This window comes from Pungitius pungitius, chromosome 20 (assembly GCF_949316345.1).
Source record: "Pungitius pungitius chromosome 20, fPunPun2.1, whole genome shotgun sequence".
NCBI classification, from domain to species: domain Eukaryota; kingdom Metazoa; phylum Chordata; class Actinopteri; order Perciformes; family Gasterosteidae; genus Pungitius; species Pungitius pungitius.
Window position 1 is genome coordinate 1,451,031 of NC_084919.1, and position 12,747 is coordinate 1,463,777.

The 12,747-nt window shown below is 46.6% G+C and overlaps 2 protein-coding genes across 3 annotated transcripts in view; one reads left to right on the forward strand and one right to left on the reverse strand.

Moving 5' to 3' along the window:
* The window catches only part of LOC119194987 (uncharacterized), an 18,910-nt gene extending 9,796 nt beyond the window's left edge, over nt 1-9,114 (reverse strand). The window contains exons 1-7 of one of the 2 annotated variants that reach the window (XM_062559832.1): nt 8,906-9,114; nt 8,304-8,630; nt 7,911-8,177; nt 7,736-7,837; nt 7,481-7,567; nt 7,371-7,399; nt 6,290-6,888 (exon numbers count right to left, since the gene is read on the reverse strand). In XM_062559832.1, the coding sequence (XP_062415816.1) occupies nt 6,823-6,888; nt 7,371-7,399; nt 7,481-7,567; nt 7,736-7,837; nt 7,911-8,177; nt 8,304-8,630; nt 8,906-8,966 (939 nt within the window). In that variant the 5' untranslated portion in view covers nt 8,967-9,114 and the 3' untranslated portion in view covers nt 6,290-6,822. Of the gene's footprint in view, nt 1-6,289; nt 6,889-7,370; nt 7,400-7,480; nt 7,568-7,735; nt 7,838-7,910; nt 8,178-8,303; nt 8,631-8,905 lie in introns of those variants that run through there. The other variant, XM_062559831.1, reaches the window with a different exon arrangement.
* pnrc1 (proline-rich nuclear receptor coactivator 1) lies at nt 6-2,292 on the forward strand (the record flags this gene model as incomplete). Its single annotated transcript, XM_037450086.2, has 2 exons — nt 6-134; nt 934-2,292. Coding segments are annotated over 2 exons (486 nt in total), but the record flags the coding sequence as incomplete, so codon positions are not given.
* Nucleotides 9,115-12,747: the final 3,633 nt, after the last annotated feature.

The window sequence follows — 12,747 nt, forward strand, 5'->3', positions numbered from 1 at the left end:
CAACAACATCAACAACCACCACGCCAACACCCTGGCAGCTCTGTCGGCTAACAAAGCCGCAGGCCAGCCCGGTACCGAGCAGCCTCTCGGTACACAGACCCTTCACCAGCTCAAGCACGGAGCCAAAAAAAGAGGTAACGCGCTCCCCGGGTCGTTGTTGTGTTGTTGTTTGTTTACATGATGTTCGGTTTTTGTTTTGCCATCCACTCGATCTTGTGAGACATACGATCCCAAAATATGCTGTTTGCATCTGCGTCGTCGTGGTGATCGTTGGAGGTCATTTATTTTGTAGGATATTTTTGGTTTGTGTACATCGGGGGAGAAACAAAAACAGTAAATGAGAAGGTTTCAACTTGGTCTGAATGAATGTGTAAATAAATCCACACATTTACATTCTTAGAATGATGTTCTATTTGAAGTCAGAACGCCTGGTTGGGAGCAGAGGACGTGACGCAGATACTAATCCGAATGGAAAGTGATGAACGAGTTGATCTTCTTCCTCTTTCTGTCTGAGCTGCAGCTTCACGGAGGCTCTTAACACTTTACACCATAAACGTGTTGATGTAGCAGTTTTACTGCATTTCCCTTCTAACACACGTTTTGTGATCAAGTGGCAATTTAATCGTTTTTAATGGAATATCATTTCATATTAAAAAGGGCGGCAGTATGTTAAAGTGCATGAGTTTTGAATTATGGTGAAGAAAAGTGTAAAAAAGCTCCCTCTTTTTAAATGAGTTGTGAATAACAAGTTCAAAGTGTCTGTTTAATTGTTTTTAACTCCAGGCCGAACAAGAAGTTCCTGTAGCTTTCATCCACACCTATTTGTGTTTTGCTCCGTTGCCATAGAGACGGTTGAATGACCCAACCTGTTATTACGCCTTAACAGTTGTTCATCTGACAGCCGATTGATGAGCCCTTGTCTCCGTTTCTCAGCTGCTGAGATCCAAAGGCGGCCGATCGGAGCGAGGAGCGGCGCAGCCGGGGGACCAAGTCCCCCAGAACACGGTCCCCCGGAGCCACAAGCCCAAGCAGGGCCGACCCGCCAAGAAGAAGGACAAGCCCCTCCCCCTCCAGCAGCGCGGCCCCAACGCCGACGAGGGCCTCAAAGACGGCGAGAAGGTCTACGCCGGGGCCAAGTTCAGCGAGCCGCCGTCTCCGAGCGTCTTGCCCAAACCGCCCAGCCACTGGGTCGGCGAGGACGGGCCGCCGCGCAGCGGGCGCAGCCGCGAGCAGATGAGCGTCCACCTGAAGTCGCTGCTGAGGGTTCCGGAGGACACGTTTGACCTTTGACACGCCGCAGCGCGTCGGGACTTTTTATGAACCGCAGTACAAAGTGAGCGAGACGACGAGCCGGCTGTGGACGCGTTCTGAGCCACGCCCCCCGTCCTCCGCTCGCCGCCTGACTGCTTTGTGGGAAGAGGAACAAGTGTTTTTTTGTTAACTCCAGAAAGTGCGCAACGAGGTCGGCGAGGCGTGTTTACACGATGCAAAGAAATGACGCCACTTCCTGTGTTTCTTCTTTTAAGAGCCTGTATAAATGTACAAAATATATTGTAAACATATATTTGGGTGTAACATTCCTTGTTGTTTTAACAGATTCTATATTTGCTACTGAGGTTTTTCCACAAAGAGAGAACGTCCCCATCGACGGACGGCACTCGTCCTGCAGGAGAAAGACGTTTCTGACCGATTTGCACTTGATTGTGAAGCTCAATCAGCCCTGACCTCGGGACGGGGCGTCCCGCGTCTCTGTGTCTACCACTTTCTAATGTCCCAACGGGCCATCGGCCACATGACTAAAATGGTGAAGCGTTACAGAATGTTGTGTTGCCGAAGGATCTTCTGTTCATCATGAATCAACCGAGACGATCAGAGCCCTGAACTGAGGACTCAGACTCAGAGACACATTCAGTCGGCGAGGACAAAGTGGAGAGGACAGATGTTAATTATTGTCTCACAGCTGTCCTCTGAAGCGGACGTTGTCTCCACGCGCTTCCTTCCTGTACCGTGTGGTTTCGTAAAGCGACTGAAGCAGGGTTGATGTCTACCAGCAGCGCTCATTGTGATTATGAAGCACCGGTTCTTTTTATTTCACATAAGCAGAGATTCGTGTTCCTGAAGCCCAAACTGCCCGTTTTATTCCAATGTTTTAACACGGTTTCATTCCAGTGGTATGAAAATGCTTAGCCACATCTGGGGGGGGGAGAAAGTGTTGTATGAAGAATTTCTTTCATATCTAAATTTGAAAATGATATTAAAATATTGGTTACTCATGTTAAACGTTGCTGTGGTCATTTGTTTTCTCTTTAAGAGCAAGATGCCGTTAAGTTTCATCCAGAAGTACGTTTTACCTTTAGTGACGTTGTAGAAAACTCGACAAAATTGACAAGAGACCAAACGGGTCCACTTCACACTGCACCCCCCCCCCCCCAACCCCCAACCTCATTTCATCATTTTAAGGCTCTTTCCAAACCATCCGGCGTCGCAGGGCGGAAGTGTCCTCATGAGGCTCGAGGAGGAGGAGGAGGAGGAGGAGGAAGAGGAGGTGAGGTGACTCCCTCTGAAGTTCAGATGCAGAGGAACCATGGCCGAAGTCAGAGGGGTTAAAACCTCTTTGTTACTGATTCTGATGCTTCAGTTCACAGGTAAGAACACATCATTTATTATTTACTGTTTTATTAGTTTTTTTTTCCGTGGAGGTGATTCATGAGTTTAATGAACTGTTCCCTGCTGACATGTTGTCTCTTCCCAGCAGCAGGACAACGTCTCGCTGCCAGAGAGGGAGGGGAAGTCACTTTTCCTTGAGGCAACGGGATGGTTGATAGAACATGTGCAGCCACTGAGTGGGTCCTGGGTGGTTTTAACCAACCGGCAGTCATTCTGGTGGCCGAAGGGAAGGTGGTCGAAACGTCCCGAGGGCAAACAGCCAGACTGAGCGTTTCAGAGGATTGTTCTCTGGTCCTGAGGGAGGTCAAAGGTGAAGACGTTACGGCTGCAGACCGATCCCATCTGGAGGAGCAGAGCGTGGATGTGCTTTTGTTTTTCTGTCTGCTGTTTCCAGTGAGTATCTGGTATCTCCATCACGCTCTGCTCAGGGTGTGGACACACGGTGACGTACGAGTCCTTCTGCTTCCCCACTGCCCCCTTATTTCTTTTACTAGGTGGAGACACGACAACATCAACCGGACCAACACGTAGCTTCCTAAAACTTGATATAATAAATCTAGCAGCCGTGGTGTAATTTGTGAAGTGAACGTCCTTCCTCACAGGAAACGTCTCAGTTCGGATTCAGTCTGAATGAAATAAGCTCAGCTGTGATTTTTTTCAAAAAAGGAATCCAGGCTGAGTGAGAAGGGGCCTCTTGACTTCGTGTGAGCCGCTGATGAGAAGGGGGAGTCGATCCAGGACCTGGACTGATCACAGCTGGAATCGAGGTGTGTACACAGCTGGGCTTTCTTAAGGCGACCACGCTATCGATCGCAGATTCTCTGATGCACAAACGGAGAAGACGCCGCGCAGCATATTTCTCACCCGCTGAGCAGCAACTGATCAAATCTATGAGGAGGTGAAGCACATAATGTGCAATATACACCAAAAAAACCGCAGGCCTACGCAGCGCCCTGAGATGGAGATCAGAGAAGGGGTGTGGGTGGGGGGGGCAGTGTCCGGCCGTCACGTTGTTCTTTCAGAGGGCGCGTGGTGACGCAGGAGGAGGCGACGGGAACTACGAGAACGTGGAACCCTTCTGTGTCAGTCGTCCCCCTGACCCCCCACCCCGAGAAGAGGCAGCACATCTGTCTCCAGCTTGTTGAAGCCTTTCATGAGAAGCTTTTTCCTGCAACTTGTCACAACTTTCTCATCACGTGGATGATTTAAAATGAGGCCTGTGGGTTTTTTCCTGATAGTGTTTAAACTTCCTCACTCTCACACCCTTTTAGTGAGCTTTGTTTCTTAATCCATTCTGTTACAGCATTTCCTGCATTATAACCACTAATAAAATGACCCTTCTTCTACTCATGAATGTCTTGTGTTTTAAAGTCTTTCAAAATAGAAGTTGGATATATTAAAAAATTTCAAAGCATGTTGGCTCTAGGGGGTCCGATGTGAATACATTTGTGATTCTGTGCGCATTGAATCATTTTGAGACTCTTCAGACCGGGTTGGTTAGGGTTCCTCTCTGAGTGCGTTTTCCCCACCCATAGACTCCCCAGAGATGTGTCGTCGGACTTGAAGCCCAAGTTTCTTTCCCGGTTTGGGAGGGCCTTCATGTCTCAACCTCTCCTCTGGGTACCGGGCACCACCCTTCTGTCCAACTGGAAACCTGCCGCGATTACCTCGTCCTCCAGAGCCCCGCCCCCCGGATCCGTTACGGCGCCTCGCCTTGTTCTGCACGTTACCGATGGCCCGTTGCAGGAATCAGAAAACATGTCCACAATATGTCAGACATACAACGCATTTGACTTGGCGGTTGGTGCATGACAATTCAATTCAATTCATTTTATTTTATATAGCCCAAAATCGCAAATTACAAATTTGCCTCAGAGGGCTTTACAGTCTGTACACATGCAACATCCTCTGTCCCGAAACCCTCACATCGGCACAGGAAGAACTCCCCAAAATATGAAAAAACCCTTCAATGGGGAAAAAAGGGAAGAAACCTTAGGGAGAACGTCAGAGGAGGGATCCCTCTCCCGGGATGGACCGACTGCAATGGATGTCATGTGTACAGAATCAACAATGTAAAAGATGTACAATACATTCAATTTCTCTAACTGAAATGATACAAGTAATTGCAAGTAGCAGAAGAGGTGTACGGCAGGACCACTGCAGGGACAACCTCCATCAGATCGAACCACCATCCACAGAGGCTTCTGTGGGGAGGGAGAGCAGAAAGATGTTGGTTTATGATGACAGTAATATGAATCATATTTAAAGTAATGGTGATGGCAGCAGCAGGTGTCAGCAGAGCCATGAGCCAGGAGTCAGAACCGGGGTCCGCACGAAACTATGATCCATGGAGACCTGCTAGGCGAGAAAGCATAAAAAACTCCCGGAAAGAAGCTTAATTAGTGATGTACATTAATAAAGCATGGATGATTGTGGGAGGTGAGAGTGAGAGTGAGAGAGGGGCTCGGTGTGTCCTAAGAAGTCCCCCGGCAGTCTAAGCCTAGAGCAGCTTGACTAAGGGCTGGTCCAGGCTAACCTGAGCCAGCCCTAACTATAAGCAATATCAAAGAGGAACGTTTTAAGCTTTATCTTAAATGAACTGACCGAGTCTGCCCCCCGGACTGAAAGTGGAAGCTGGTTCCACAAAAGAGGAGCTTGATAACTGAAGGCTCTGGCCCCCATCCTACTTTTTAAAACTCTAGGAACCACAAGTAGCCCAGCATCTACGGAGCGCAGATGCCTTGTAGGGCAGTACGGTGTAACAAGCTCTTTAAGATAAGACGGTGCCTCACCAGCAAGTGCCTTGTAGGTGAGGAGAAGTACCTTAAATTTTATTCTTGATTTAACAGGAAGCCAGTGCAGAGAAGTTAATACAGGAGTTATATGATCCCATTTCTTAGTTCTTGTTAATACACGCGCTGCAGCATTCTGAATCAAGCAGAGAGTTCGACAACAACACAACATAGTAAATGTAATGCTATAGTTTAGTAATCTAAAGCTATGGGTTAGTTAAATAAGAATAAAGGAATAAGATAGTTTAAAAGTTTTTTTATAAAGTGCACCAGACAAGTGAAAGTGACATGTATAGTCAGTCAGTGGGGGACCCGGGCTTTGTTGGCGGACCCGACTGTTTGGCGGAAGGTCTGCCGGATGGAAGAGGCACAAACAGGTTCTGTCTGATGTGAGAGGGGTCGGCTTCAAAATCCTGGAAGCGAACAAGTCCTGAAGAGACGGCAGATTGCAGCCAATCACCCTCTCTGCAGAGTGGATGACACGCTGCAGCCTGCCCTTGTCCTTGGCAGTGGCTGCAGCGTACCACACGGTGATGGAGGAGCAGAGGATGGACTCCATGATGGCCGTGTAGAAGTGCACCATCATCGTCTTTTGCAGGTTGAATTTCTTCAGCTGCCTCAGGAACGAACATCCTCTGCTGAGCCTTTTTGGTGATGGAGCCACTTGAGGTCCTGGGTGATGATGGAGCCCAGGAAACGGAAGGAGTCCACAGTGGTGACGGGGGAGTCACACAGGGTGAGGGGGAAGGCGGGGCTGCGTTCTTCCTGAACAGAGCTGATCAACCAATCAGAGCAGGGCTTCACTACTACAAGTGGACCAGAAGAGGGAGGACCTTCATGAAGCTGTTTCTACATGGAGGAATCACACAGCACAGTGTAGCATGACGCTGTCTTTATTTATTGTTATCACAGATTATAAAGAGAAGTTACTGACTCCTTTAAGGCTGAAAGCACTGAAACACAAACACATCCCAACAAACATGTGGATGCTGAATGAAAGTGGATTAAAGAGAGTTATTCTGTTCACACAGACGTGAAACTGAGCTCAAGCTGCTGCAGCTTCACCAATTAAACACAAAATGATCAACTGTGAAATAATCAGCTGGAAGACAAACAAAGGAAGGAAAGAAAAGTTAAATGGAGGTATAATCCAGCTGCAGATGAGGAACTAAATAAAACTATATTTTATGAAAACACTGGAAAAGATTTTAGAATAAAATGAAACAAAAGTTCAGATTTTCATCTGAAAAATAATGTAATGTAACAGTATTCATGAAAACAAAATGAAGGAGAACATCTGGCTCCACACCAGCAGCTGGGACACCATGGAGATGGTGATGGAGCTGATCTGCAGACGTGTTGGTCAAACTCCATCAGCAGGTCTCATGTTCTCATAGTTCACTGCGTCATCTTCTGCATCAAAACGCACCTGTGAGAAACAACACAATCAAAGCCACACTTTACAGCCCCACCTCTCTGACGTGGAGGCGTCCACTGCTCCACCCTCCATGTAGCATCCACCCTGCGGTGCCCCCTCACGGGGACACTGTGAGCTCAGTGGCTACGTGCTAGCTCTGCTAGCATTGGTAGGGCTGTTAGCACCGTTAGCTGCTAGCCGCCGGCTCAGCTGTCGGCCTCTTTGAGAGCCGAGTGGAGGCAAAGGAAAAGATCTTCATACGTGTGCAGAAGCTTCAAAGCTGCAGGTAAGAACTTAATGAAGAGTCAAAGTGAACCAACTTAGACAATGAATCAATGATTAGCTTGTTTCTAAAGCTTTTAACGTGTGGAGGTGAACTCTGGGATCTCACAGCATGAAGAACCTCTAAAGCCACTCGTGTTGGAGTGAAGAAGGACTCGATGAGAAGGTCATGAAGGTATGAAGCGTTTCATTATGAAGTTGTTTAAACTCACAGCGTGTTCCTCAGTCTGTGTCCTCCTCTCTGGAGACAAAAGAAAGAGTCGCTTTAGTTTCACCAGCAGAAATCCTCTCTTGTCAGATTCCACATGAGAACGTTCGTCACCTTTGACTCTCGCCCACATGTTGACGGCTACAACTGTGATGATGAGTGCTGCTAATCCAACGCAGAGAAGGACCAACTTCCACCAGACTGCAACCAGGAAGAAATGAAAACATTGTTCCTCAAAGCTTTTAGACTCCAGGAGACGAGAGACAGAAAGATGTTGGATTATAAAGAGCCACTTTATCCTCAATCAATCACAATATTATCACGTGATGAAGAGAGATTCCACATAAAGACACAACATGGAGTCACTACTTTGTGGCTCTGCTGAAGCTTCTCTCATTGTAGAAGTTGTTGTGTCTCCTGCTTTTGTGTCCTCTTCAGTTGGTGTTGATTCAGTTGTTGTTTTGTCTTCACCTGAACAAATTAACACAACTAAATAAATACAACTTACAATCCATAATAAAGGAAATTAAAGTGATTTCATCACCTGAGGGAGAATTCCTGAGAGAAAACTCCATCACTTTGTCCCCATCGGTCACTTCACACTTCAATGAAGTGAAGCTTGATGTGTAGAAGACATGAGAAGTCTTAAAGGACAGAGAGGTGGAGCAGAGAGACTGTGATGTCTTCATGTTCCTGTTGTCTTTGTCCACATCTTGACCACCATTCGTCCACTTCACTGTGTTTGGACATTGATCAAATGTCCTCACAGAGCAGTTTAACTTCACATCGTCTCTGATCGTCTCTTCAGTCACTGGTGGAGACGGAGACATTATGAGAGAAAGAAGAGGAACTTAAACACTAAAATCATTATTATTATAATGTTTCATCATATTAATCTGATACGACAGTTTATAAACATTATGATGTAAATACTCACTGGAAACAACAGACAGATGAACCAGAGCATCTTCATATTGTCCTCCTGGTTTGAACCGTCTGCAGCCATAACGACCAACATCTACATCTGTGACCTTCTTTATGACCAGAGAACAGTTCTGTGAAACACTCAGTCTGTCTGATTTATCTTTGGCTTCTTCATCAATCTGCCCGTTTGAAATCAGAACTACAGTTGATGATCTGTTTCTTGAATAACTTAAGAGCCATGCAGTAGATTTACAGTTGTTCTGGTCCTCAGTCACAGTGTCACAAGGCAAAGTGACTTCATCTCCATCTCTGACAGTGAGATGTTGTTCTGTTGCTGCTTCTAAGAAGATGAGAGAGAAGTAAAAGGAACAAGGAGAAATAAAACATGACTTTTACTGTCAGTGTGAAGATCATTTTAGACACAACAACAGTTTACAAATGTGCCTCATTGTTGGTTTCTAAGAGTTCATTAAAGTCACGATTCACCTGCTGGAAACAAACAGACTACTTGTGTGTCTTCTTTAAATGAAGCTTTGCTTCTAAATAACATTCATCCATTAGTAAATGATCTTTCTAGTGTTTCTGTAGTCATACACACATTCTATGTGTTCTTACCTGCAAACTGAAGCATCACAATCAGGAACAAACAGCTTTCAATCCCTCCCAATTCAGCCATGGTTCCTCTGCGTCTCTCGTCTCTCTGTGTCCTCTACTCGTCTCTCTGTGTCTTCTACTTGTCTCTGTGCGTCTTCAACTCGTCTTTCTTTGTCTTCTTGTCTCTCTGCGTCTTCTACTCGTCTCTCTGCGTCTTCCGTTTTAAAGACAAATGTTGAATCTACTTCCTCTTTTGATTCTTATGTAATTTCCTTGTTTATCGGTTTCATCACATCTTTTGTTGCCAACTTAAAGTCAAACATCTCTACATTCAGTTGTCTCATCTGATGCAGCATCAGACAAATTAAGACTCACGTTGAGTCTCAAGTTCTTTCCCATGATGTACCAACAAAGGCCCGAAGAAGACTGAGGAAGTCAAAGGTTGGACAGCAGGGACCAAAGTAGTCTCCTTCATTTGTCCACAGGGGCCACATGGAAGGACAATCTCTTTCAGCTGCACATGCCCGACTCCACCTGCAAGTGGATCACTGACTTCCTGTCCGACAGGAAGCAGCACGTGAAGCCGGGGAAACACGTCTCTGCCTCTCGGTCCATCAGCACCGGTTCCCCCCAAGGCTGCGTTCTTTCCCCTCTGTTCTTCTCCCTGAACATCAACAACTGCACCTCCAGTCACCAGTCCGTCAAGCTCCTGAAGTTTGCTGATGACAACACCCTCATTGGATTGATCTCTGGTGGGGACGAGTCCGCCTACAGGTGGTCTGACCACATGGTGACGTGGTGCAGCGAGAACAACCTGGAGCCCTGAAGACAGTGGAGATGGATATGGACTTTGGATCGTCTGGATGCAGCTCGTTGGCCTCCTGCATTTGCTTTCTCCTCTTAACGCATCTTCAGTGTGAGAAGAGCTGGTTTCAGACCAAACATGGTGTCCACAGGGAGTCTGGGGTTTGTAGAATGCACGCGTGTGCCTGTGTGCAGCGTGTGATGTGATCCATCACCACTAGGATGTGCTCATACCCTCCTTTACAGCTTTCCAGAGAGTCTATTGAGACCATCTCAAAAGGGTCTGTGGTCACTGTGTTCCCCACTGGTGCTCAGGTCGGCTTGTTTGGACGCTTCACACATGCAGCTGCATGCGTTGGTCACATGGTGCTCCACATCTCTTTGCATATGAGGCTTATAGAATTCATCTGGGATCAGACAGGGGATCCTCAGAAGTGAAGTCATGTGACACCTGCTGTTTCTCAAAGGTTAAGAAGTCTTAAAAAGATGATGATGTCAGTTTCAGTCTCACACCGCTTCCTCCCGGCCTGCTGGTTGGTGACATTTACTCCTGCAGACTGAAGCGGCTCCTCCACAAGCTGCAGGTGTGCATGTGCATGCGTGTACGTATTTATGCTCATGTTCTTGTATATTTGATGTGCATTTCGTTACTTCAGTGTATTAATACATGCATGTGTAGAACCTTTAATACTGCACTACCTCTCAGTGAAGGAATTATACGCCGCGTTGGAGCTTCTACCTGCTCAGGTGAGTCACCTGATGCTCAGATGCTAAACCAGTGGTCACTGCTAACGAGGGGGAGGAGCTCTGTGATTGTACACCTGTTGGCACTTTTATCTTTGGTTTTGTCCCTGATTAAATGTTTAAAAATGCATCTAAAACCATCTGGGCTCAGGCTGCGTTCTAAAGGTCCACTTCTTCAGGGTTAAGTCAAAGACGAACCCGTTCAGAACAAAAAGCTGGTACCTGCCACAGTTTGAGGGTCAGACCCCCTGAAGGTGTTTCTCATGTAAGTCGGTCTTAGTTAGAGGTTCAAACCTCTTACCCACATTCTCACCAAGACACGTCTCAGGAAAGCTGCAAAGACAGAAATAGGAACCGACCACAATCAGAGACCACAAGATGCTTCCTGCAAACATTTACCTGAACTGAACACGCTCTGCTTCCTCCATTCTGTTCTCCTTCACTCTGAACTACAACGCACATCATTACAAATAGAACTAGAAGTTACAGTTTTTCACTCAGAAGAAATATAAAAAGTAAAAATTTAGTTTTAAACTTTGACAGCTTGATCTCAGTTTAAACCACATTGAACACATTGTTGTGATATAGATGTGCTTTAATTTATTTTCAGCCTACACACAAATCATTTGGAAGCATCAATAAAGTATAATAAACTTTATTGTTTGTTATTATTTTAAATAGTGCACATGTCAGTGCTGTCACTCTGAGACTGAACACGACGGCCCTTAAAGGTTCGCTTGGATGTCGGCGTCACAAATGCATCATGGGAAAGGACTCTTGAACTTGAGACTCAGCGTCTTGGTGCAGTTTGTTTGTTGCTCCATCAGATCATTAAATGCAGAAAGGTGTAACTTTGAGTTCTGAGAGTTGAGTCAAACTGAACTGAATCAGAGGAAACAGTTTGAACCCAAAAGGGTTAAATTGTCTCTGGTGTTAAATCCAGATGTTTGATGTCAGTGTGAACTTCACACCTGCTCATGTCCGCCTTAAGAGGATAAAAAAAGCATCAAGTGACGTATGAGAGACGAGAGGGACGAGGAAGTGACTCTTTATCAACAAGAGGAAGTAGATTCAACATTTGTCTTTAAGACGAAGACGCAGAGAGACGAGTAGAAGACACAGAGAGACGAGTAGAAGGAGCAGAGAGACGAGTAGAAGACGCAGAGAGACGAGTAGAAGACACAGAGAGAAGAGTAGAGGACACAGAGAGACGAGTAGAGGACACAGAGAGACGAGTAGAGGACACAGAGAGACAAGTAGAGGACACAGAGAGACGAGTAGAGGACACAGAGAGACGAGTAGAAGACGCAGAGACACGAGTAGAGAACACAGAGAGACAAGTTGAAGACCCAGAGAGACGAGTAGAGGACACAGAGAGACGAGTAGAAGACGCAGAGAGACGAGAAGAGGACACAGAGAGACGAGTAGAAGACGCAGAGAGAAGAGTAAAGGACACAGAGAGACGAGTAGAGGACACAGAGAGACGAGTAGAGGACACAGAGAGACAAGTAGAGGACACAGAGAGACGAGTAGAGGACACAGAGAGACGAGTAGAAGACGCAGAGACACGAGTAGAGAACACAGAGAGACAAGTTGAAGACCCAGAGAGACGAGTAGAGGACGCAGAGAGACGAGAAGAGGACACAGAGAGACGAGTAGAAGACGCAGAGAGACAAGTAGAAGACGCAGAGAGACGAGTAGAGGACACAGAGAGACAAGTAGAGGACACAGACAGACGAGTAGAAGACACAGAGAGACGAGTAGAAGACACAGAGAGACGAGTAGAGGACACAGAGAGACGAGTAGAGGACACAGCGAGACGAGTAGAAGACACAGAGAGACGAGTAGAAGACACAGAGAGACGAGTAGAGGACACAGAGAGACGAGTAGAGGACACAGAGAGACCAGTAGAGGACACAGAGAGACCAGTAGAGGACACAGAGAGACGAGTAGAAGACACAGAGAGACGAGTAGATGACACAGAGAGACGAGTAGATGACACATAGAGACGAGTAGATGACACAGAGAGACGAGTAGAGGACACAGAGAGACCAGTAGAAGACACAGAGAGACCAGTAGAGGACACAGAGAGACCAGTAGAGGACACAGAGAGAGGAGTAGAAGACACAGAGAGACCAGTAGAGGACACAGAGAGACGAGTAGAAGACACAGAGAGACGAGTAGAGGACACAGAGAGACAAGTAGAAGACACAGAGAGAGGAATAGAAGTCACAGATAGACGAGTAGAAGACACAGAGAGACCAGTAGAGGACACAGAGAGACGAGTAGAAGACACAGATAGACGAGTAGAAGAC